The 26,878-nt window shown below is 44.9% G+C and overlaps 1 protein-coding gene across 1 annotated transcript in view; it reads left to right on the plus strand.

The window, feature by feature from the left end:
* LOC138265060 (cytochrome P450 2G1-like) overlaps positions 1 to 26,878 on the plus strand; it is an 88,771-nt gene that overhangs the window by 41,502 nt on the left and 20,391 nt on the right. The window contains exon 3 of the mRNA XM_069212608.1: positions 6,130 to 6,279. Within this exon, the coding sequence (XP_069068709.1) occupies positions 6,130 to 6,279 (150 nt within the window). The remainder of the gene's footprint in view (positions 1 to 6,129; positions 6,280 to 26,878) is intronic.

A 26,878-nucleotide genomic window follows, 5' to 3' on the forward strand; every position in this document is an offset into this window, starting at 1 on the left:
GAACATGCAAAGAATATGTTAATGTGTATCAAGCCAGTGCAAATGATATTAATATACTGAAAAGCACTGCGCATCTTGAGAGTTAATGTGTAGAGGTTCTCTGTCTTTTTTTCTTTATACCTGGCTAAGGGTCAGTTTTAGAACAAATTGTGCAGCCGAGACCCTTGAGGTTAGCCTTGAAAACAGCCACCATCTTGTGCACATCATGAGTGATAGTTTTGTTTAAAAAATAGCATGGTTAGAGATCTAGGGTCATGTGTACAAAAATTAGGAATAATAATTTAAACCTGTGATTTTTACTGAATTGCAATATGGAACTAACATATTAGGGAAGTTAGTAAAGACTGGATCAAGAAGATGACCTTTCTTATGCATTGGTGACGTAACTGATACTAAGTACTGTAATAAATTAGTTGCATTGAAGTACTTGGTGTCATCCAAATGAATAGTCAGATTTCCTAGAAGAATTAAATTATTTTTTATAACTCCAGGCCAGCTAATAATTCTGGTGAGGCTTGCAAAAAACTGTGTAGCTGGACCAGAAGGACGACACTAAGGAGTACTGGAAAAGCTGAAACGTGGTCTAAATTTGATAGAAAATAACATACTTTTACAATCAGGAAGTGTAGGAGGCTGGACTGGCTTGTAGTGAGTACCAAGGGGTACTTACACCTTGCACCAGGCCCAGGTATCCCTTATTAGTGTATAGGGTGTCTAGCAGCTTAGGCTGATAGATAATGGTAGCTTAGCAGAGCAGCTTAGGCTGAACTAGGAGACGAGTGAAGCTCCTACAGTACCACTAGTGTCATATGCACAATATCATAAGAAAACACAATACACAGATATACTAAAAATAAAGGTACTTTATTTTTATGACAATATGCCAAAGTATCTCAGTGAGTACCCTCAGTATGAGGATAGCAAATATACACAAGATATATGTACACAATACCAAAAATATGCAGTATAGTATTAGAAAACAGTGCAAACAATGTATAGTTACAATAGGATGCAATGGGGACACATAGGGATAGGGGCAACACAAACCATATACTCCAAAAGTGGAATGCGAACCACAAATGGACCCCAAACCTATGTGACCTTGTAGAGGGTCGCTGGGACTGTAAGAAAACAGTGAGGGTTAGAAAAATAGCCCACCCCAAGACCCTGAAAAGTGAGTGCAAAGTGCACTAAAGTTCTCCAAAGAGCACAGAAGTCGTGATAGGGGAATTCTGCAGGAAAGACCAAAACCAGCAATGCAACAACGATGGATTTCCAGACGAGGGTACCTGTGGAACAAGGGGACCAAGTCCAAAAGTCACGACCAAGTCGAGAGTGGGCAGATGCCCAGGAAATGCCAGCTGTGGGTGCAAAGAAGCTGCTACTAGGCAGTAGAAGCTGAGGATTCTGCAGGAATGACAAGGGCTAGAAACTTCTCCTTTAGAGGATGGATGTCCCACGCCGTGGAGAGTTGTGCAGAAGTGTTTTCCTGAAGAAATACCGCAAACAAGCCTTGCTAGCTGCAAGTCATGCGGTTAGGGTTTTTGGATGCTGCTGTGGCCCAGGAGGTACCAGGATGTCGCCAATTGCGTCAGGGGACAGAGGTGGCGCCCAGCAAGACAAAAAGCCCTCTCAAAAGCAGGCAGCACCCGCAGAAGTGCCGGAACAGGCACTATGAAGTGGAGTGAAATGGTGCTCACCCGAAGTTGCACAAAGGAGTCCCACGCCGCCGGAGGACAACTCAGGGGGTCGTGCAATGCAGGTTAGAGTGCCGTGGACCCAGGCTCGGCTGTGCACAAAGGATTCCCTTGGAAAGTGCAGAAGAGCCGGAGTAGCTGCAAAACACGCGGTTCCCAGCAATGCAGTCTGGTGTGGGGAGGCAAGGACTTACCTCCACCAAACTTGGACTGAAGAGTCACTGAACTGTGGGAGTCACTTGGACAGAGTTGCTGGATTCAAGGGACCTCGCCCGTCGTGCTGAGAGGAGACCCAGAGGACCGGTGATGCAGTTCTTTGGTGCCTGCGGTTGCAGGGGGACGATTCCGTCGACCCACAGGAGATTTCTTCGGAGTTTCTAGTGCAGAGAGGAGGCAGACTACCCCCACAGCATGCACCACCAGGAAAACAGTCGAGAAGGCGGCAGGATCAGCGTTACAGAGTTGCAGTAGTCGTCTTCGCTACTTTGTTGCAGTTTTGCAGGCTTCCAGCGCGGTCAGCAGTCGATTCCTTGGCAGAAGGTGAAGAGAGAGATGCAGAGGAACTCGGATGAGCTCTTGCATTCGTTATCTAAGGAAATCCCCAAAGCAGAGACCCTAAATAGCCAGAAAAGAGGGTTTGGCTACTTAGGAGAGAAGATAGGCTAGCAACACCTGAAGGAGCCTATCAGAAGGAGTCTCTGACGTCACCTGCTGGCCCTGGCCACTCAGAGCAGTCCAGTGTTCCAGCAGCACCTCTGTTTCCAAGATGGTAGAGGTCTGGAGCACACTGGAGGAGCTCTGGGCACCTCCCAGGGGAGGTGCAGGTCAGGGGAGTGGTCACTCCCCTTTCCTTTGTCCAGTTTCGCGCCAGAGCAGGGCTGAGGGGTCCCTGAACCGGTGTAGACTGGCTTATGCAGAAATGGGCACCATCTGTGCGCATGAAAGCATTTCCAGAGGCTGGGGGAGGCTACTCCTCCCCTGCCTTAACACCTTATTCCAAAGGGAGAGGGTGTAACACCCTCTCTCTGAGGAAGTCCTTTGTTCTGCCTTCCTGGGCCAAGCCTGGCTGGACCCCAGGAGGGCAGAAACCTGTCTGAGGGGTTGGCAGCAGCTGCAGTGAAACCCCTGAAAAGGCAGTTTTTGCAGTACCCGGGACTGTGCTACAGACCCGTGGGATCATGGGATTGTGCCAACAATGCCAGGATGGCATAGAGGAGGCAATTCCATGATCTTAGACATGTTACATGGCCATATTCGGAGTTACCATTGTGAAGCTACACATAGGTAGTGACCTATATGTAGTGCACACGTGTAATGGTGTCCCCGCACTCACAAAGTCCGGGGAATTGGCCCTGAACAATGTGGGGGCACCTTGGCTAGTGCCAGGGTGCCCACACACTAGGTAACTTAGCACCCAACCTTTACCAGGTAAAGGTTAGACATATAGGTGACTTATAAGTTACTTAAGTGCAGTGTAAAATGGCTGTGAAATAACGTGGACGTTATTTCACTCAGGCTGCAGTGGCAGACCTGTGTAAGAATTGTCAGAGCTCCCTATGGGTGGCAAAAGAAATGCTGCAGCCCATAGGGATCTCCTGGAACCCCAATACCCTGGGTATCTCAGTACCATATACTAGGGAATTATGAGGGTGTTCCAGTATGCCAATGTAAATTGGTAAAATTGGTCACTAGCCTGTTAGTGACAATTTGAAAGAAATGAGAGAGCATAACCACTGAGGTTCTGATTAGCAAAGCCTCAGTGAGACAGTTAGTCATAACACAGGTAACACATACAGGGCACACTTATGAGCACTGGGGCCCTGGCTGGCAGGGTACCAGTGACACATACAACTAAAACAACATATATACAGTGAAATATGGGGGTAACATGCCAGGCAAGATGGTACTTTCCTACAGGAAGTTATAAAGGAGATACAACACAGCACAGGCCACTTTATGTATTATTGCAATTTCACAGTCTATCTAGTGATATCTATAGCCCAATGGTAAGGCGTGCACTAATTCAGGCATACAGCTGCTATGAAGTCAAGTTTCCATCAAAAATACCACATCAGACTGTTTATCAAATATAAATGAAAAAAGATCTAATACATGATTAGCTTAAAATCTGCAATAAGCAGAAACAGACGCTACATACCGAGCTCCCTAGAGTTAACCTCATTAGTGCAATGCTGCACACTTGGGCTCAAGTGATAGGTATTACAGAGTAATGTTGCTAAACAAGGATTGATTGAATGTAAGCGGCTGGGGTTTGTACTTGAATTTAGACCATATAGTTGATCAGGAGAGTAAGACATACCATCTTACGGGGTAGGACCCTAATGGGCTCCAGAGGCCATTCTTAGGAGACATTTTTTGATCTCATTAACGCCCCAAATGTTGGACCTATTTGTGGCCTTCTTTGGCTATCCAAAACAATCCTGTCATTGACTGAAAAAATCTGTAACCTTTTCATTTGTTTTTATGCACCTAATTGTTCGGTATGTCCTAAACAAAATGTGGAAACCTTCTGTGCGACAGACGAACTTGCCAGGCCTTCCAGCCTACTTCCAAAACTTCACAGACTGTTTTAGCAAAATAAAACAAGAAATCTTACATCTACATTGAAAATTGGACCACGAAAATGATCTAGAACCTGGCACCAACATAGAGTGTAGTCAGATTTATGCAATCATGGAACAACTGCATGTCCCTCTACAGAAGTATCTAGATAAATATTTGATCAATGGTTTTACAAACCTTCTAAATCTCGTGACTCCTCAACATTATTCTTGAACCAAAAACAGCTGGGAAGTTCCGGGGTTGTGCAGACTATAGAGCATTTCCTGCCTAGAAACATTAAAAATGGCTTTGTTACATCCAGCACCTGACATCAGGTCACAAGACGAAACATTTTACTTGTGCAGGGTATTGGGAAAGTCCGTGCACAGGCTATGCACATGACTGGACTCAGTTACAGGATTTTGCTAAATTGCAGCAATGACAAACAATAATTTCACGTGTTCATGTGTTAATATATATACATACATATATATATATATATATATATATATATGTATATATATATATATATGTATATATATATATATATGTATATATATATATATATATATATATATATATATATATATATATATATATATATATATATATATATATACATATATATATATACAGAGAGACCAATGTAAATGTAGATAGATAGATAGTATGGTGACATCACAAACCACAAGGCTGAACATTGAACCCCAAGATGGCAATATTAGACATATTACACATGATATCCAGTAAGTATTTTTATATAACATATTTATATTGTAGTAGTTAGCTTTAATATGATATTTTCTTCAAAGTGCAGCTAATAATTGGCTGAAGTAGATAAAATAATAATGCCAGAGAATGTTGTATAAATTGCAGTTTTGCCTCATATTTTCAGATAACCTTGCTTCACAATTTGGACTTCAGTGCCTCATTATCCTAGTAGCCCTGACAGCGTCAAAGCTCTGCAGTGTTTTTTGGAGGCTATTATAGTTAAGAAAACTGCAGGAATGGCCTGGTGAACTACAGCACCCTGGGGCTGTTATTTAGAGTAGAGGGCTCCTGGTGCATCTGTCACCTTTCCCAGCTCCCAGAGGTTTATTGAAGCAGGCAGAGGGAGGCTTCAAGAGAGAAAGAAAGAGAAGGGGGAGGTGGAAGATGGAGAGAAAACGATCAGCGAGGGAACACACAGAGAGGAGAGGAAGAAAGAGAGATAATGGATGGGAATAGAGAGATTGCATAAGGAGAGGAAGGAAACAGGGCTGGTTTGAACTTATTTGCCAGGCTTCTTTTGGTTCCCCATTTTAGCCCTGAAATCTGTATTTCGTTAGCAGCCATGAAACATCTTCCATATTTGCCTTTGATATATGGGTTTTTATATCACTGCTTTTTGTGAAGTGAAAACACTAAAACATGCAATATAAATATACATATGTATATATGTATGCATGTATGTATATATGTATGTATGTATACATTATTTGTGTATATCTGTGTGGGTGTACACACATGTGGGTGTGCGGAGAGAAGGATTTAAAAATCCTTAAGTGATTTAAAAATCATGATAAATGAACAGAACAGAAAACTTTCACAGAATAAATTGAATAGTATAAAACAATTTCATGTTGTTCTACAAGGAAGCAGGGATTACAGGTCATTAGTCATGAATCGTGACAACTGGTACTATTTACAGTACTAGCAGATGCAAAGAAATATCATAGATTCAAGGCTGCCACCTTACATTTGGTGGTATATTTTTGCACTTTGCAACCTTTACAGTTGTATACTGATGAAAAATAATGAACCAAGTTTCCTCATGTTAAGTGGATGCTGTGATTTGAAATGAACAGTAACCAATGCTTAATAACCTCAGGCATTTTCACTACCCCTGAACACACCTGGAAGCCGCTGAAACGTCTTGGCCTGACCATCCTGCGGATCTTGGGACTTGGGAAGAGAAGTTTTCAAGAGAGGATCCAGGAAGAGGTGCAATGGCTTACAGAAGCTTTTGCAATGACTAAAGGTATATGATGAAAAGCCTGGGCCCATCTTTAAATCTTTACACCATTTGAGAGCACAGCATAACTTTCAAGTCTCATGGAACTTCACTACCTATGATCGGCCAACAATCTACTACATTATTTGAGTCAATCTAAACAATGACAGCCAAAAGAAAGGAACCTTAAATGTCAGTTGACACCATTACCAATGGATGAAAAAGAGACATGGCAGTTTTCTTGACCAATCATTTGTACGGGGGAGGGCTCACACATGCAATTCCAGTGACTAAGATCACTGCAGCTGAAGGCTGCATGTGTGCTAGTATGGGTCCTGCACAAGATCACTATGTTTCAAGCAAATGCATATTCTAAACCCTCTACCTGGCTGTTAGAAATTGGGTTTCTGGTTGGCAGAGTTATGAATCCTGTTCAGACAGGAACCACAATCCTAGTCAGGGCAAGTCCCGAACACACCCTAAATTAGCCTGTGCTCAAACCCCGGATACCTTGTCACAGAGCAGTCAGGCTTAACTTAAGAGGAAATGTATTAAGTGTTTGTGTAACACTTCAAAATGTAAAACAGAGAAAACACCAAACAAAAAGATTCCACACCTGGTTAGAAAAATAGATCCTAATGTCATAAATAAAACAAGACCAAAATGAAAAAAATCCAATTAGTTCAATTGAGTAATGAATATTTAAAGAATAAACAGTAGAATGGTGCATAGAAGCAGTAAGCGCTTACTTGGGATCTCTGGTCTGGACCACGACGGAGAGCAGGTCGGCAACAGGGACCCAGTGAGGCCCGCTGAACAAAAGTACCTTGATCCTGGTTGCATCAATGAAGGTGAGTGGAGCAGAGGAGACAATGTGCTGGTATTGATCCCTGCAGCAGAGGAGATGTGTTGATTTTCCTCACACAGCAGCGGCAACGCAGTATCTGGGTGCAGTGGTTCCGAAGGTAATGCACCTGAGTCGATCCCCGCAGCACAAGAGATGAATCAATTTTCCCTACATGGTTTAGGAGATGCGTCGACTTTCTCCATGCAGCAGCAGAGCTGCAGTGGCTCCGAAGTGCAGTGGTTTTGAAGGCAAAGCGCCATTTCTGGCCTTGCAGTGGCAGCAATGCATCGGAGATGATCCCCGCAGTAGAGGCGATACACACAAGGGGGTGATTTGCTGGTTCTAGCCCTTCTACTGCTGGAGCAGTGCTTTATACCCACTTCCAGGGTCCCAGGATTGAATTGGCACCACCTGGAAGGGCAAGACCCATAGCTGGCAGAGTCCAGGTGTAGTTACAGGTGAGTTGGAAGTCCTTTGTGTCTGTGAGACCTCAGAAGTACAGGAGGGAAGCCAGCAAGCCCTTGGAGTCACTTTGGTTCTGAGTTGTAGACATACAGGTCCAGTCCTTCTACCTGCCAGGCAAGGAGGGAAGTAAGGAGCAAATCAGCACAGCAGACCAGGAATCCAGCAGAGTCCAGCAGAGGGACAGTACTTTCAGCAGCAGAGCAATCCTACTTCCTGGTAGAGTATCCACAGGCCCAGACGTGTAGTGAGTTGGTAGTGCCAGAAGTCCATTTCTAATACACAGCGGTGCCTTTGAAGAGGGCGAGACTTCAAAGAGAGGTCTTTGAAGCGCACATAGTCCTGCCCTTCCTACCCTGGCTCCGGTTTCATTACAAGGGATATGCAGTCCTGTAGTTGGGGACAGAACACTGCCTATTTAGGTGTAAGTGTCAACTCCTCCTTGTCATCGTGCCCAGGATGGCCTAACAGGCTGCAGATGGCCCACCAGTCAACCCCAGGTCAACTTAGTGTGTGGCTGTCTAGTGGGAATGCACAAGCCCAGCTGTCACCCCACCTCAGACATGTATTGGAGACAGGCAGAAGGCACCAAATAGTTAGAGTAAGAAAATGCCAACTTTCTAAAAGTGGCATTTGCAGAATTGCAATTCAGAATCTGACTTCACCATGAGTTGTGATTTTAAATTATGATTCCAGAGACAACAAACTTGGGGGTCCCATCTCTTCCCATTTGGAAATTACATTTATAAATTGGAACAAGGTAATTCCAAAGTTCTCCTGAGAGTCAAAGGCATTGCAGAAGTGAGAAACAACTTTAAGAGTTTTTCCACAACTAGGTCATTTGAAACTTTAAAAGTACATGTCCTACTTCTTAAATACTATGCGCCATTCCCTTAGGCTGTCTAAGGCCTCCTTCAGGGGTGACTTAAATGTATTCAAAAGGAAGGTTTGGGCCTAGCAAGGGGGTTAACTTGTCAGGTTGACATGGCAGTTTAAAACTGCAACCACAAGCTCTGCAATGGCAGGCACAAGACAGTTACTTAGGTGGGTGCCGCAAGCCCACCAGTAGCATTTAATCTGCAGGACCTGGGCACATGTAGTGCACTTTACTAGGGACTTATAAGTGAGTTAAATTGGCCAATTGTGGGTAAGCTAAAGTTACAATGTATTAAGCAAAGAGCACATGCGATTTAGCACTGTATAACAGTGGTAAAGAGCCCAGAGTCCTAATGTCAACAAAGACAATTCAACAAAAAGTGGAAGGAAAAGGCAAAAAGGTTGGGACTGACCCTGCGGAAAGGCCGAGGTCCAACACTGGCTCAGACAGAAGGGTATATTACACAGGGAGGGAGGAATGCAGGACAATGGTACAAAATGGCAGGCATGGCCATCAGATAGTCACTGGATAGGAATATATATGTCATTCACACAATAATATAAGGCTCATCTCCACAATTCGTCTGGCCATAGTGATTCACTAATTTAGGAATGGGATCTGGTTTGTACCAGGACATTGTTAGACCTGACAGCCTTGGGGTGATCTTCTCCCAAACTATTTGCCTACCTCCTCCACTTTTCTTTTTTTGGTTTTACTGGCCTTAAGACTCTAGGCACTTTACCACTGGTAACCATTGCTAAAGTTCTAGTGTTCTCGCTCCTAAACATGGTAATGTTGATTCTTCAACAATTGGCATATTTAATTTACTCAACAAATCCATAGTAAATTGGTACTGCATGTACCCAAGGACTGTAAATTAAATGCTACTAGTGGGCCTGCAGCACTGATTGTGCCAACAACTCAAGTAGTCCTTAACTACCCACTGCAGAGCCTGTATGTACAATTTTACAATCACATGTGGACCTGACAAAATAACCCCTTTGCCAGGCCCTAACCTTCCATTTTATACATATGTCACCCCTAATGTAGGCCCTGGACAACCCAAAGTGCAGGGTGCAATGTATTTTAATGGCAGGACATATACATTTATGTTTTCCATGTCCTTGTAGTGAAAAACTCCCAAGTCGTTTTTCACTGCTGCAAGACCGATCTCTCCTATAGGATAACTTTGGGATTATCTTAATACATTTTTTAAGTGTAATTCACAATCTGGAAGAGAAATGTTTTATGAGTTTAGTGTCTCTAGAAACACAATTTAAAAATACAACTTATGGTGATGTCAGATTTTAAATTGCAATTCTGAAAATGCTGCTTTTAGAAAGTTGGCATTTTCTTAGTTCAGCCATTTGGTGCCTGCTGTGTGTCTCTGATCACTTGTCTGGGGTTGGTGACGGCTGAACTTTGTGTTTTCCCCCTAGACAGCCCCACATAATGGGATCTAAGGTGTGACTTGATGGGCCACCCTGGGAGGATGGGACAGAGGCGCTCGGCACAGCATCACTTACACCTCAATAGGAAGTGTCCTGTCTACACACAAATGGCCGCATAACCCCCTGAAGTGAGTCTAGAGCCAGGCCAGGACGGACAGGATCTCTGTTCCCTTCAAAGGCCTGTCTTCGAAGCCTCCCTCACTTTAAAGGGCCAACAGGGTATTGGTACTGGACCTCTGACACCACCACTTCAGTACACTTCTGGACCTATGACTACTCTGATCGGAAGGAGGACTGCTGTGCTGCTCCCTCTGCTGGACTGCTGGCTTTGCTGGACTCCTGCCTTGCTATGCTGTCCTGCCATTTTCTGCTTCTTTACCTGGATGAAAAAGCCTAAAGCTCATCACTTGAACCCAGAGTGACTCCAAGGGCTAGCTAGCTGGCCCCTTACCCGAACTTTCAGAGACATAATAGACTTCCAACTACCCTGCCCCTGCACCTGGACTCTGCCATCTGTGAGTCTGCCCTGCCAAGGGTTGCCACCCCAGTCCTGGACCCTTGTTAGTGGGCCTAAGGTGTTTGCACTATGAGAACAGATGCATCTTCTGCTGCAGGTGCAGAATCGGCGCATCGCCGCTGTTGAGAGGAACAGAACTGATGCATCAATGCCACTACGTGGATCAGAACCGATGCAACCAGACTCACATCGCCACTGCACCTTGCATCTTGGAAGTGGTGCATCGTCTTTGGAACCAACACCGTGGCACTTTTCTAGGTCCAAGATTCTCACATCCCTTTTGACGGTAGCCTCAACGGCATCACCAAAACTCTGCATCGCAGCTTCTGTGCTCATTGGTACTGATGCATCGCCTCAACTACACAATCTATCCTCAACACCAGTCTTTGCATCACAAGCCATGTGCCTAGATCCTCAATGTCGACGCATTGGGAACTTGCACCACAGCCTCGCTGCATCTCAGAACCTACGTATCGCCCCTGCTGCATGGAGATGAACCGACGCATCATCTCTACTGTGTGGTTCTGAATTGATGCAACACTCCATAACCAGGATTTAAGGTACTTTGGTTCAGCGGACCCAACTGCGTCACTGTAGCTGGACAACACACAATCATGGTCAGCCTTAACTTTTGACTTTGTCCCGGTCCGGTGCAACCAGATATGCCATATTGGTTCTTCCTGCTACTTCTCAGGTTCTACTTATCAGATATTTGGTGAATTGGTCTCGGTTTATTTGTTACATTTTGCTCTATTTTTCTAACCTATTTTTGTGTGGTGTTGTCACTGTTTTACTGTTTGAAGTGTTGAACAAATACTTCACACACTGCGTCTGTGTCAAGCTACCAGAAGCTGAGCAAAGGTTCATATTGTTTTTCCTGCCACTTACCCTGACTAGGATTGTGGTTACTTTTTGACTAAGGTTCACACCCCAGTAAACCAGCAGCCCAATTTCTAAAAGTAAACTCCCACTATCAGTCCTAGTAGGTACTCGTACCTTCCCTAGGGCTTATGGCAGACACAAACAAGCTTAGTCTGTGAGGAAGAGAGGGAAATATAACCCAGTGCTACTCAATGAGTAGATCAGAGACATGGCATTCTTATGCTTCCTGTGGGAAAATCAAGGATAGATCTGTGTCATGCATCATACCTGAGGGGGGTCCTAGCCATAGACAGTAGAGTGGAGCCCCAGTTAGCCTTTTCTATTCCATTCATGTTGTTAGTAACCTAAGTTTCAACTATATTACACCAGCCACTTACTCTGTTTCTTCAGCTCTCCATCATATCCAGTTGGTTTTGGCATCCTGCTGAGATGGTGAAGGGAACAATGGATCAAAGGGGAATCGGCCTGCTAGTGACAGAAGTCAGAAAACAGTGCCTTGTTTTCGGTTTTCGAAGGGTTCAGTTGCACAATTGGTTGTACCCTTTGCTCTCCCAGGAACATCTTTGAAGCCAACATCCCTCTCAGAATATTCTCAAATACAGTTTGCAATAAAAAAATACTCATCACCTTTGGGGACACAAACACACTCTCTCCCTTGGAGGAGGACATACACAGAGACGCAGACACATTTACTTTCTTGGAGTAAAGAAGTCACTACACAAAAAAAGCTGTGAGTAAGCAAAACAGCTGAAGGAGATGATGCTCAACATATAACTGTGTTTTAGTAAAGTCATGAAATAGCACCAAGTTCAAATAATACTAGTACCAGCTAGCAAGTATTTGTTGTATTTTAATATGATCCTGGTCTTATGTAATGGAAACTAACCTAAGAGCATTGTTGCACTAATTTGCCCATGCTATTACCCTTTGAATACTCTTTTTCATTGACAAACAAGTAGCTGGGGGTACCTGCAATTGTAATTTTTGGGCTGGTTTCTATACATTGCAAGGGCTAAACTAGTCACACATATTATTTGCACCTGTATTAGCTCTTTATTCATAAGTTGAAATCACTTCCTTCCAAATATTACAAGCCAGGCATTATTGTCTGTATGTATGTGTGCATTTATGTGGCATTTCTATAGCACAGATCAAGCTAAAAGGCAGGGGAGCACTGGACACAGTCAAAGACAAGCATCAAACCAATGAATGATAGGGGAGGTGGCTGGTTTGTGGATTGTCAAGGCATTGTGATGTGTTCTTTACAGAGGTGCATCTTCAACTCTTTCCTAAAATGGAGCAGCATTTGGGCTGTCCAAATGGATATGAGGTTGTTGTTCAATATCCTGGGTGCATAGATCAGAAAGGACTAATGCCTTGTTATTTCTTTTTTACACTTATTTTGCAGTCCGATGATAGCCACCAGAGATGGTAACCTAAGGTTGTGACGGGTTTCTATATTATTCAGCTGCTTTTGATGATGGTGTGGACTGGCAAATGGAGCCAATAGTACCATCGGGTTGGGGATGATGTCATTATATTTCATCAGAACTTGAATGAGTCATGGTGTGCATGTAGGATGCCCTTATGAGGGTAATGAGTTTGAGAGGTTATATAGCAGCATGCTACAACAATCCAGATGTGAGAGGATGATGGCCAAAACCAAAGTTCTGAAGTCGCTTTCTGGAAGGAAAAGTTTAACTTTCTCTATAAGATGGAGCTGGAACCAATTCCTCTTTGTTACTTGTCAATGCGTTCCTTGAGGGTGAGGGTGGTGTCCAGGGTGAATTCAAGTGACTTTAGATTCAATAAAAGTTGGAGTTCGAAGCCATCAAAATACATGTAATTGAACAGGGTTTATACTGTTTGGTATTCTTCGCAAATAAAAGGAATTCTGTCTTGGTTGGTTGTGCTTCAGGTAGGCCTTGGAAATCCAGATCTTTATGACATGCAGGCAATGCATTGTGTATCATCAGCATGTTGATGAGTCTGAATGCTGTTATCTATGAGGAGACCACCAAGCAGCTCAATCTAGAGGTTGAAGATGACAGGGGACATTATTGGACCAGAGGGGACTCTGAAGGTGATGAGATCTTTAGGGACCTCGAGGTGCCCATGTGAACCAATGGGTATTGTCCAGAAAGGCAGGAGAAGAACAAGTGAAGGACATTATCGGTGAATCCTATTTAAGACTCCAGGGTGCGTATGAGGGTGAGATAGTCAACTGTGTCACAGACAGCTTGAAGGTCCAGTAGTAAAAGAAGCAAGGGTCATCTTTATTTGTGGTCTGAGGGTATCATCTATGATGTGTATGGTAGCGGTCTCTGTGCTGCAGTGTGATCTGAAGCCAGACCGGTAAAAGTGCAGGAGATTGTTAACTTTAATGAGGTAATTGAGTTGAACACAGACTATTTCAATGATGTTGCCAACGAATGGTAGGTGAGTGATAGGCCAGTAGTTGGCGAGGACTTCAGGATCTAGTGTAGGTACCCCCACAAAGAAAGTTTGTTTTGTGAACCAAAAACTAATATTCATGATGTGCTAGGAGTCTTCTACTAGCAATTGGAACCTATTTCTTCTTGTTCTTGCCTTAGTTGGGCGTGTCTTGAAAGGTGACCCAGGCACTACAAATGAATGTTGGAAAACTGCCCTTAATAGGTTCCGGCTATCACTGTTCGGATGCTGGCAGCACTGTAGCAAATGTTCAGCTTGAGAATGACTTCTCAAGGTTGAGGCAGTTGTAATGCATTTATTGCACTTAAACCTAGGTCACCATAGGTACATACCGGTGTATCCGTAGTGCTAAATGTACAGGCACCACAGATACACTGATATTTACTTATAGAGACCTATGTTTCAGAGCGACTGTACACAAGTACACCTCTCACCTTCTCATCACCTCTAGAGATTTTGACGCTGACTATATTGTGGATATGTACATGTATGAGGACCAAAAATAGGTCGATTTCAATTGACTAAGTTGCAGGGCATGTTTCTTAAAATTGCTTTCATGTCACAACAGTGAGCCCTGATGAAGAACAAGATGACGAAAGGTGTGTGGACTAAAGAGGATAATTGAATAAAGATGAACTGTGGAAAGCATGAGTTGTTTGGACTTTTTTCGTATACAGAGTATTCAAGGGGTACCTTACTCAAATCAATTACCGGCGATTCCATTACTCTCAGTTCATTCTTCCTTGCTGCAGTCATGTCTAAACTGATATATGCACCTCCTACAGACAGGAACTCCTCACTCCAAAACACCAACAAACCAACAAAAAACTTTAGCTGCCTTACTCTCTTTGCACAAAAATTAAGACATTTTCCCCTTGCACATCCCACTGAACACAATTAACCCAAAACATGTCCTACTCCAACCCGTCAAATCAACCTGGCTGACCACTGTACATGACAGCAATCAGAAATAATGTTTGAAATACAGAAGAATGCAATTAAATTACTGGTCTTTTTTAAACCGTATCTTTATTGGGGTATTCCAAAAACCAATACTTTACAATTCTTTGGGAAGAGCACATGAATACAGACATGGTATATGTCTTTAACAAAGATGGAGCAAAATGTGAAAAGGAGAAAAGAGAAAAAAACAAAGTCATGTGTGCATGTGGGGTGAGGACTACCAGTAGCCCCCTCACTAATGTGCGAGGTACCTTACACATGGGTGCCCCAGGTGGAAGAGGGAAAACTTTGAGGAGACCAGATCATATGCTGTTCTTAGCATATCTGGAGTGCCCAAAGAATATAGCATTTCTAGAGTCTAAGAGCAAACCCTGATATTGACAATTAGTCTCCCATTGTTTGCCCTAGTGTCTTCTTAATGTGTGGGAGTCACTTGTTAGCGTGCCCGGACCTGACAGGTACTGCAAAGGGGCCCCATCTCCTGAGTCAGTTACACCACATGAGCCAGAGAGCCTGTACAACCCACGTCCCCTAATCAGGTTAGGTTTATGGGGTATCCAGTGGAAATTTGGTTTATAAACTATGGTGGTCAGCTAGGATGGGAAGGAAGTTGTCTTTGTCTTTCTGACCAAACCATCTCAGCATGTGAGAAGGATGCTTATAGTGTAGAAGAGTGTTCAATTTAGGTCTTTGATGTGAGGGCAACAACAGGATATACTGGATCGAACTGCAGTATGAGCCTCATCCACCACCTGTCATGGCTGTTGCCTTGTAAGTACCTCCCGTTTCAGTGGAGGTGGATTTGTGCCACTATGATGTAGCGTGACATATCCGGGAAACTCAAATCACACTCTGACACGTTCCTGAAAGAGTAGATTTATCTGACCCTGGCGTTTCATTACCCTATATGAGATTCAACGAGGGAAAATTTATGTTTTGAGTGCGGTTTTGAGGAATCGTAGCAGGAGTGTCTGGATGACATGAAACAGACAGTAAAGGAAATTTGTTTTGATGCTATTGATGTGGCTGAATCAAGATAAGTCAATTTGATCCCAATGACATAGGACCAGATGTATTTTGTTTGATGCACAATTTCCGAATTGTTTGCGAATTACACATTTTGTGTTACAAAAAAAAATGTACAACAGTGTGAATCACACTCTTAGAGATTCCCAAATGGGTCACGAGGGACCTGCCTCATTGATATTCACTAGGCAGGTCACAATTTGCAACCCGTTTGGGAATGGCCACACTCACAGGGATGGTGGCCTGCTGGCCACCATGTCTATGATTATTTCTTAAGGCAGTTTTTTTCCCTAAAGGAAAACAGAATGCATTTCAAAATTAAAAATGAAAAGATTTTGTTTCATTTTTTCAGAGTAGGCATCGGTCCGTGGGACCACTGCCTGCTCTGAAAAAACATTTTTCGCTACCATTCACAAAGGAGACCCCTTTCAGTTTGAAAATGGGTTACCACCAACTGGAATTTGGTGGTAACAGTGAATGTTTTGCGACCGCATACCTGTTGCAAAACATTCTTACATCCCCCGGTGAATTGCAATTAGGAAGGGATGCCCTTGGCGCGCACCTTCCTAATAGCAATTCGCAAACACATTTTGTGAGTCGGTAAGAGGTTACCGACTTGCAAAATGGGATTGGGACATGTCAAAAGGCATTTCACCGGTTGCAAATGGCCCGATAGGCCGTTTGCGACCGATAAAAGCATTTGTACATCGAGCCCATAGATCCTTAAAGAGTGTGTCCAGAAGGGAAGGGACATTAAAGGCTCACAGGATAGAGACATCGGGAACAATTCAGACTCTCAAATGCTGTATGGGGCCCTCCCTGTACTGGAAGCCCTTGCACAATAGGTGCAGATGCGGTGCACGCTAGAGATTACCCATCCCCATTCCCAGCAACTTTAAGTATTTGTTTTTAAACCAGAGACTTCGGAAAAGAGTTCTAACCCGTCTTAAAAAGTGGTCCTGAAGTTGTTGATTTTGTCAGGAAACATAGGCTATTGTTGATGAAGTGGACAACCTTGTATTTCATTGAGTTAGTGAGTAGTTTTATAGTTTGACTCTCAATTATTCTGTCGATCAACAGCTCCATCACTAGTGTGACAACGGGCACTCCTGGATTGTGCCCCTTGCCAAGGGATTATTGCATGAGTTCGCCTTTGATCTTGATTCGTTTAGTTGACTGTTTGAAGTTCTCCAGGAGAAAAGAGCTTATTGTTGGGTATATAGACGTCTATGCACAGATATTTAGAGAAAGAGCCAATCTGTCCTTTCCTATTGAAGACCTTCTCCGCATTAAGAGAGAGGAAGGCCATTCGGGTTTCACTTTGTCACCAAATTAATAAGATTGATGGCCAATCGCGTCTTAACACACTCTTGGCATTTTTGTATGAATAAAGACTGAAAGAGTGAGATCAGTTCTGACTAAATTTTCTGCAACATGGGGACTAGAATCATGTTGAATATTTTAATATAATTGTTGAACAGAGCTGTGATGTTAGCCACTACATAGTTTGGGCTTGTTAACGCACTTCAGGAAGACTGTATGGTTGACTCAATTATGGCATCTGTGAACTCTCATATGGTTAAATATTTTGAAAAATGGATTGGCCAAGGTGTCCTGGACTGCCTTGTAAGATGCCACTGAAAACCCATCATGGCTGTGGGCCTTATTCCAGGGGCTGGCCTGTATTGCCAACTTCCCTTCCACTTGTTTCCTGGGAGATCTCAGTGGGCCTGTAGACTTACAGATAGGAGCCCTGCCTGTCCACATCCAATGCCTGGCCTTGGTATAAATCACTATAATAAGCACAGAATATGTAAAATATCATGTATCTAACTCAGTTCCACCCTTTTATCTTATTTAATGTAGTTTTGCTTTTGAATGATTTGCAGTTTGTAGGGAAACAATCTATCGGCCTTACCTCCATTAGAGCACTATTTTTGGCCTGTGTAAAGCATTTTCCCAGCCATTTTGCCAAATTAACACATGTTTCAATTGTACTACAGCTTTACTTAGGGCTCTAAGAGTCCTGGGAAAGTTATTTGCATTATACTGCCGTTCAAGAGAGAGAATCTGGGGCTGTAGTACCTGCTGCCAGTCCCTCCTCCAATTTTTAAATCCCAAGGTATGTGCTATTAATTTGCCTCTCATGACTGCCTTTGTTGCATCCTACACTGTTTGGAGCAAGAGTTTGCCTGCATCATTTTTGCTAAAGTACTAGTGTAGTGCCTTTGCTATCATGTTTGTCAATATGATATTGCAAAATTCCAAGTCACTGGGGCTCCACACTCCACCGCTCAGTGGCTTTGCTCCAGGATTAGTACGGCTGCGGAATTATTGAACAGCACTCCTTCATGCTAGGACTATGTTGAATGTCTGTCTATCTACCAAGAAAAAAATCAATCCTTAAGCGGTCCTGTGGATCCTTGAATAGAAAGAATAGTCTCTCTGATAGGTGGAAAATGTATGGTCAACCATCCACCAGGTAAAGGGCTTCGACTCTGCTTGCAAACTCATCTAATCTATTATGAGCCCCCTGTTTAGAGGCTGAACAGTCCCTTGTATCCTCAAGTATGGCATTGAAGTCCTCTTGCAATGATTAGATGACCCCATATAAAGCTTCAACTTTGAGGAACAAGTCATAAAAAAATGCCTGCCTGTTCTAGTTGGGCTGTGGAAATGAAAGTGATGCTCACTTCTGGCAGAATGCCATATATTCCCACCATCCTATCTTGTTAATCCCTTGTAGCAGATTCCAATTTGAAAGGTAGGTCTTTACTTAACTAATATGTCTCCCCTATACTTAACTAATATGTCTACCCCTTTCATCTTGTTTATGGCATGGGAGTGAAATTTTGTTAGATACCAGCATCTTGGTGAAGCTGATGCAATTCTTACGAAAGAATGGTCCCAAAGTCCTTATCAAGAAGCCATTTCAGTACCATTCAATGTTTGCCCACCATGTTTAGGCTCTGGGGGCCTCATTTATGAGGTTTTGGTGCAGGGCAGCTCAACAAGGAGTCCTGCTGTGCTGCCCTGCATCAAAGGAAAAGGACAGGAAGGTGCCGTGTCTATGAGATATGGTGCATTCCTTTCCTTTTTGCCCTGTGCAGGCAAACAATGGGCTGCTATGCACCAACACAGACATCCTTGCACCATGGTGCAACGGTGTCTGCGCTGCAGGGATGATTGTTTTTGTGCAGAAAGAGACTCCTTCCTGCACAAAAACAATCACAAGAAGCATTTTCCTCTTTCTATGTGTGCTGCAGAAATAAAGGTATTTCTACTTGTTGTGCCTCCCTTACGTGTTCCCTGGTGAGGCGTAGGCTTTTGATGCATTCCTAGGTTTACAAAATCTCGTAAATTTGGGGATGTATCAAATGCCATTAGTGTTATGTGGGAACACCCGCTGTAACTCCCATGGCAAGCCTCCCTATCGCAGGGTGAAACAACGTAGCAACTTGTGCTGCGTTGCCTCAGTCCATATCTACAAGGCCTTGAAAAGCCATGCAAGGTGGCTTCACATGGCCTTGTAGATAAGGCCCTGCAGTGTGCGCCGCTGGACCGTCACTAAAAGTGATGTTCCGGCAGTGGTGCACAGGGGCTTGTAAATATGTGTGTGTGTGTGTGTGTGTGTGTGTGTGTGTGTGTGTGTGAGGAGGCCTAGGTGTACCCTTGGCAATGGAAGTACAGGCCCGGTCCTGTGATTTGGAGGGATGTTCCAAGTGTGTACTGAGAGTGAACGGAGGACTACTGACCCCGTCCTCTGTGTAGCAAACAAAGCAGTGGTGGCAGTATACTGGGTTATAAGATTGATAGTGTGATAATGTGACCAGATTTTTTATTTGAGTCAGTGATAGAATGGCCTCCTAGCTGTCTTTTGTGAAGTTCCACTGTTATGTGAATACCCAGAACCTTGAACTGACATCCTGTGTGCCTGTAACAGAAGTGCAGAAGTAGGACTCTGTGTCAATTCCCAACCACTTGAAGGGAACACCTACAGCTGGAAGTGGCACTACCAGTGCCTTAGTCTTACCTCCTGACATATCACTCACCAGGCAAGTTACACAGATTTGATAAAAACAACCGGTGAAGATTTGGTTGTACTATATGATTTGGTTGGGAGGCCCTATCGTGCAGTACACTCCCAAACTCTTTCTTGGGTCCAGTCAGATACGTTGACTTAACCATAAGCTCAATCCTGGGTAGCTGTGGCTGTGAGCAGTAAGGTTTGTGTAAAGCATTTAAGAGCTCCAAACAATGAAATAAGAAAGTCACACAACACCAAAGATATGAGACGCCAATTCATAACAATAGATTATATTTTTATGAATTTTAGAACCTTGATCATCACAATCCACTTGAATGTTCCAGAGATACAAATTTTAGAAGAAATAAATAGTTGGCTCAGCAACTCCGGCCCGAGATGGGTGACCAAGTTCAGCAGGACAGAGGTCTAGGGGCCAGAAATGATACTTTGGACAGTTTCCTGTCCACCACAGCGCTTTTTAAGCAAGATACAAACTTTGCTGGATGACCGCCATAGACATCAATGGAGTTGTCCTGATGCTGAGGGATGCCTTCAAAAAGATGCTCAAATGATGCTCCTGTTGTGGTGTGATTGATGGGGAGTCTTTGTGGGTACTCCTCAGTCCATGGGTAAAGTGATGTTCCTCTACTTGGCAGTAGCAGGCCAACCGATGCTGGGCTGCTGGTTAGTGTGCACCTTAGTTTGGCAAACGCTTTTGGTGGGTGCTAGTGTCCCTTGGGTATAATGACTCTGATAGAAATCCCAGGTCCGGCAGACCCAGGCTCAACTTTTGGATATCTCGGGTTTTGTTCTCTTAGGTGCCCGGTGACTAGTATCTGCAAAACTTCTGCCATGGCTACCAACTTATTGTTTTGGGCTCTTTCAGTTCTTGTGCCCCTGAAGCTGATTCCAAAGAGATCATCTGATTAATCGTTGGAGTGACTGCTGTTGTTGGATGTCAAGAATCAACTCTTCCCCAAGCCAGGAGCAGTAGGTTTTGCTAGCCCATAGTGTAGCAGGTGCAGTCCTTCCAGTGGTGCAGCCCCTCTTTGTGCGATCCAAGGGAAGCTGGGCAGTCCTTCTTTGGTCCTCTCTCCAATTTTACTGTGATCCGAGGGTGTGAGTGTTGATATATTTATCCCAGTAATGTGCCCTGAGGGGACTACGTGGTCAATGGCCGAGGGGTTACTGGTCCCCTCCTACCAAGTGATGAAGTTCCTGTAATGTGTAGAATCTGGCTATCCCAGAATGCCGCATTCTTGACCCTTTCAAGATGGCAAAACCTTTCCTCAGTCATCAGGAGCTTGGTAGCCCACGCTAGAGGTGTGGCTACCTGAGAGCTACATATTCATGGCAAAACCGGTTTGTGGACGAGATTCCTCTCTCTGCCCAGTCTCCATTCTGTCTACAGGAACAAAAGGCATCCTGCTCAGGGGTGTTGTGGTTGGCGGCCCATCAAAGGCTGTTTTTTCTTTGACTAGAGCTCTTTTATCAGCTCGCCTCCTGGGCTAACCCCGAGGGGCCATCCTGGTAGAGGAGGTGACACCTTGCTCAGTGGCAACTGCCTTTGTTCCTGAGTCTGGGAGTCATTCACATGTCTCCCCAGGTGGGCAGAAAGCTGTCTGTGTGTGCACACCTTTGTGAAGCCACTGGACTAGCAGGGGCACAGAGTGGCAACTTTCTAAAAGTTGTTTAACTTTAAATGTCACATTATTTTGGACTTGGCCATCAAGTCACATTTATTGCCATGATAACTCTGTGTTAGCCAATGTGGGGGCTAGCTTTAACCAGAGCAAAAAGACAATTTGGAAGTGTTGATCTTAAGACATACTGAAAAATATGTGCCTTACTTATCAAAATACAGTTCCCTGCCATAGGGATCTATAGGTCTTGCTGAGGGGAGACTTATATATAATGTTAATGGATAGAGTGGCTTAAACATTGGTTTAAATGACAAGGTCCAACTGTCAGTGAAAACACTGCCCTTCCAGTGTGCAGTGGCAGCCTGGGTGCCATTTTGAACCTTGTTACATGAAGGGTGGCACAAACAGTGCAGCAGCCCTGAGTGGACACTCTGGCCCTCATTCTGACCTTGGCGGTCTTTTCGCAAGACCGCTGAGTTACCGCCGCGGTGAAGACCGCCGACCGCGGCGGTGTGCCGCTGTGCGCATTCTGACCGCTGGGAGCGTTCCGCCGGAAAACCGCCAGCAGCCACACTGGCGGTCGGCGGGAAAGTGGAGACTGGTCAACCTCCACCGCCACGCCAGCAGAACACCGCCCACAGAATTACGACCCACATTTCTGTGTGGCGGTCTTCTGTTGGCGGTCTTCTGTTGGCGGTCACGTCCCTATGGCTCCCGTCGCCTCCCGGAGGACCAACGCACAAGGTAAGTTGATCGTCCGTGAGGGGAGGGGGTGGGGGGGTGTTGTGTGATGTGGGCGTGCATGGGGGTGTGCGTGTGAGTGTGTAGAGGGGGTGTGTGAGTGCGTGTATGCGGGCGGGGGGTGCTGATGTGTCTATGGGTAATGTGTGCTGTTCGGCAGGTGCGCATGTCGGCATGTATGTGTGCGGGTATGTGTCCCCGTTGTGTATGTGTGTGTAGGGGGTGTGTATATGTGCATGTTGGGGGTGTGTGCATGTCGGGGTACATGTATGTGCATGTCGGGGTGGGGGTGGGGAGGGGGTTCGTACCACCTCTGGGGGGTGGCAGGGGGGTGGAGGGTGTGGGGGGAGGACTCGGGTGGGTAGTGGGGGGTGGGGGAGACCCCTATCAGTGCCAGGGAAGGAATTCCCTGGCCCAGATAGTGCTTACCGCCATGGTTCGCACGGCGGTTCCCGCCCGCAAGAAACCGCGGCGGTAGGCAGGGTCATAATACCCTTGGCGGTCTTGGGACGACCGCCGGGCCGGAGTGCGCAAACTCCAGCCCCGCGGTCATGACCGCCGTGGCGGTCGGAGTGGAGAAGTAGCGGTCGGTCGCGGCGGTGACCGCCGCGGTCAGAATGCCATTTTTAATACCGCCGGTCTGTTCGCGGTCCGACCGCCGTCTCTCCGCCGACCGCCAGGGTCAGAATGAGGGCCTCTGTCTTATATGCCGTGGGTACCCTGTGTACCATATAATAGGGACTTATAAGAAAATAAGGCCGTACCAATTGGGTGTATCCAATTCGACATGCAATTTGTATAGGGTCAGAACACTGACACTGAGGTCTAGTTAGCAGAGCTCAGTGCACTAGCAGCATCAGTCCAAAAATGTGGGGCTGAACAATGAAAAAGAAACATTTTCTTACACAACATACCTCTGTCCAGTAGACAAAAGTGTCTAGCCCATTCTGGGTCTTTTTTATCCCCAAGTATCCTGAAATGGCACTTCCTGGGACTGTGATAACAGGGAAACCATGAGAACCACCAGCTCCTTGCTAGATCATGGCTCAGGGTTCTTACACTCACTGTAAAGCAGATGATCCCTTTGCCTACCTACTGCCTGCCACTCCCTTGCTGATCTGTTTCTGGGCTTTGTTCTGAAGTACCACAAGATTAGGATACTCAACTTGTGTGTGGCAGAATTTCTCTTGGTGGGTCTCCCGGTAGCTAACAACCCCAACAACTCTAGCAGTGACCCAGATCCCAGCATATGGTAAGCTTTGTGTGTCTCATTCTTTTGCCTTTGGAGTATGAACGATGACACCACAACCTGTGCTTTTTCATAGTTTGTCCTGATCTGCCTTCACATTTCTCTGGTTCTTGCACACCCAGTATGGTCCCAGTCTACTCCTGAGAATGATGTACAGCATTTGCTCTGGTCAACATAGCTTACATGGTCTAAGCCATAGAGCTTCTGGTCCTGCTACTATACTTGGGGCAATCAAATTATTGCTCAAGAATCATCAAGCACTTTGCATCAACTGTATCTGACGTGCCAGTGATATATAACCCAACTTGGCACAACAGGTGCTCCATATCATCCCTGGTGGCTACTAAGCCTGTGCCATTGGTGCTGAGGAGGATCTCTTGGATTACTTCCTCTCAGCCACAGTGCTGTGAGAACCTGTAAGCCGTGGGCCAGGAACCTTCTGCCCATTGATACTAGTTTCCCAAAAAATCCCATGGTGCCTAGATGGAGGTATTTATGAGTATCTGAGCCCTTTCCCAAATGCCCTTGTCTACCAGGTTAAATGCAACATGCTCTCTTTAGTCACTTTACCCAGTCACTACACTTGCTGTCACGAGTACAGCTGGTACAAAGTCTTTCACCTGATAGTCCCTTTTGTTAAGGCTCTCCTGGTGACACCAATACAAGTAATCACCTTGGGCTTAAAATAATATTCTGTACTTCTTCTGTCCCTGACCTAGATCCCATTTCCATTTTTGCTTCTGTCCTCCCTTTGACCTTTAACCTCAAGTTTAGAATTAGGATGTTGAGTGTACCTCTCTCTTTGTTTTGGGGACATTCTGTTCCATCTCTTTGTTAACCCTTGTCAGCCAACACTGCAATCTTTTTTTAACCTTTCTCTGTCAAGTCTGACAGGTTTTGCTTAAATGGTGTAGAGCACTCCTCCTTGAGTGCTGTGTCACCATCAACTGATTAGGAACATGAAAATTCTGGGCCTCCATTCCTCTTATCCACGTTTTCCAATTAAGCACCAAAACATGAAAGTAAGTTTCAAGTGGAACACCATCCCTTCTCTTGCTCTCTTTGAACCGCTGAAGGTACTGAGCTTGTTTCAACTCAAAACCAGTCTGATCAGGGCTTTCTTCATTTCCTCATAGTTCATTTGTTCTGCAGCAAGCATTCTGCTAAAAACTGTTGTACTTTCTCCTGCCAAGCAACTAATTAAAGTGGCTACCTTAGACACATAATTTAAAGCTTGTGCTCTATGCGCAATCTCAAAACTCATGAACCATTCCAAAAAATGCATGATCAAAAGCTCTTTTAAAACTTTCGGAGGTACTCAGTAGAAAAGGAGGTTGAATAGCTGATTCCATGTGCAGCCATGTCTGCTGCCATCCTCAGCTTTTTCTTCTCTAAAGTTATCCTCCCCAGTTCTCTCTCATTCTCTTTTTTTTATCTTTCTACTTTCAACCTGACTTCTCTCACCCTTTTACTAACCCCACAGGCCCCTTACTCTTTTTCTAACTCCTCCTTTCCTCTTGTTCTTGTTGAGCTAATCTCAACTTCTCCCCCATGAGTTTCCTGCCCTACTCCTCTTCCTCAGCCTTAGCTTTCTCAAAAGCCAATCACAATTTCAGGGTCTCAGCTAGACTTATCGCACTCAGGGAAATAACACCTGGAGCTAGTGATTGTGGTACCCGTGAACTTTTGCGGGTGGGTAGGATTGCCATGGGAAAAAACTAGAAAGCAAATAGGGGGACACTCTCAGAATGTGTCTTGGGGAAACCTGCACTAAGCGACAGAGAGAGTGTAACACCACAGTACTTTTCCCTGTGTGAGTACATCACAGTTTCTTCCAAACTCACCAACTGCATCTTAATCAGCTCCTAGGAAATCCTTAGACTCTCTCAAAGCACAGATACCTTAACTGTAGTGAAGACAGAGTGTCAGGGTCTACTCCTACTAACCTTGTATCTGCCACTGTACTCTGCACGTATGCTATGTTCAAGCTGAACTTATTGCTCTGTTCAAGAAAGTTGGAACTAGCACTTTAAGGTCTCACACCGCTCTCCACTGATTGATAGGCCCTGTTTAGAGGCCATAGGGCAGACAGCGTTGTTTGCCACTGGCATTCTTACGTCCAACCTACTATGCTCTGCAAATTGGGCCAAGCTAACCCTTTCAGTTGTTGATTACCAGGTTAGCAAGGTCACTCAGTCACAGGCCTCTCAAGGAGGTAGAGTGGGGGGTAGAGCTGAGAACTTAACAATCAACAGACACTCACAATAATTTCAACGTCCAGCTCAGTGGCTGTCTTAGAAAAGGAGGTAATCTCAAAGCAGAACTCAGTACTACTCAGCACAATCCGCTGTTCTGGCCACTGTTCCTGGTTGCAACTCGCTTGAGGCCTGTTCCTCTTTCTCTCCCCATGCAATCTCTCAACCTGGTAACCCTAGAGGCATTTGTCCACTGTAATTATGGGAAAAGCATCTATAAGACTCAGGGGCAGACTAAGGTACCCCACAAGTCAAATGCGCAATCAGTTCATTTGTTTGCTTGAGTTCTTTCAGCTGGTGTTACTCTATTAACAAAAAGTGGACCCTTTATTCCACCACAAGCGGAGGGCCACGGTGATCAGTTATTCCACCGCACGTGGAGACCCATTGTGATCACATGCAGAACCTCAAAGGCTCTTAAGTAGGCCAGGCGTGGCCCCCACCTTTCCATAAGCAGCCGGCTGGCTTGGTGTGGTGTCGACTGGCACCATCATAAGGTTCCTTTTGAGCAGTGCCGCCCCTTAGTAAAGCAGACGCAGGATCCTATCCATTCAATGAAATATGCAGCAGGCAATTGTAGGCCTGAAGGGGGCCAAAGTGTTCACCAAGCCAGTTGCAGCCCAACTGGGAGAAGAGAAGTCTCCAGGAGGCACCATAAACCAGTTCTGAAATTTGAGAGAGTGAATCCACATCTTCTGTTTAGAAAATGTGTATAAAAAAGGGACTCAAACTACCCCACTTTGTTCCAGTTCCAAGTTCTTCATGAACAAGGAAGGGACTGCTCTGTAGAGTACTCAAAGAACTTCTGTGTGAGCAGGGCTGGTCCCTTCCTGACAACAAGTATTTGAAGGGCGATGTGACATTCCCTTAAGTCTGCACTTTCTCTTGGCAGAATTGAGGTTATGCCTAGTGCCCAGAAGCCTGCCTGCCTGCTGAGAGAGGGAAAGAGTCTGCTTGACCCTGCAGGAGGAGGGATTTTCTGTAGAGAAAGCAGTGTTCCAGAGAAAGGGGAATGCCTGGGAGTGGAGCTGGTAGCAATCAGTGCTGCAGAGGGTCTCCTGATCTCACAGTCTAGAGACATAGAGATTAGGCCTGTTGTTTCCTATGGCTATGCTACAAAAGCTTCAGCACCCATTGTTCTGAGGGGTTTTCTTTCCGAACTGCCTGAAATTCTCAGATTTAACCTAATAATGGACAATAATCCTTTCATGATCTTTTATAGTGAGGATCTC

Source organism: Pleurodeles waltl, chromosome 11 (assembly GCF_031143425.1).
Source record: "Pleurodeles waltl isolate 20211129_DDA chromosome 11, aPleWal1.hap1.20221129, whole genome shotgun sequence".
Classification (NCBI taxonomy): domain Eukaryota; kingdom Metazoa; phylum Chordata; class Amphibia; order Caudata; family Salamandridae; genus Pleurodeles; species Pleurodeles waltl.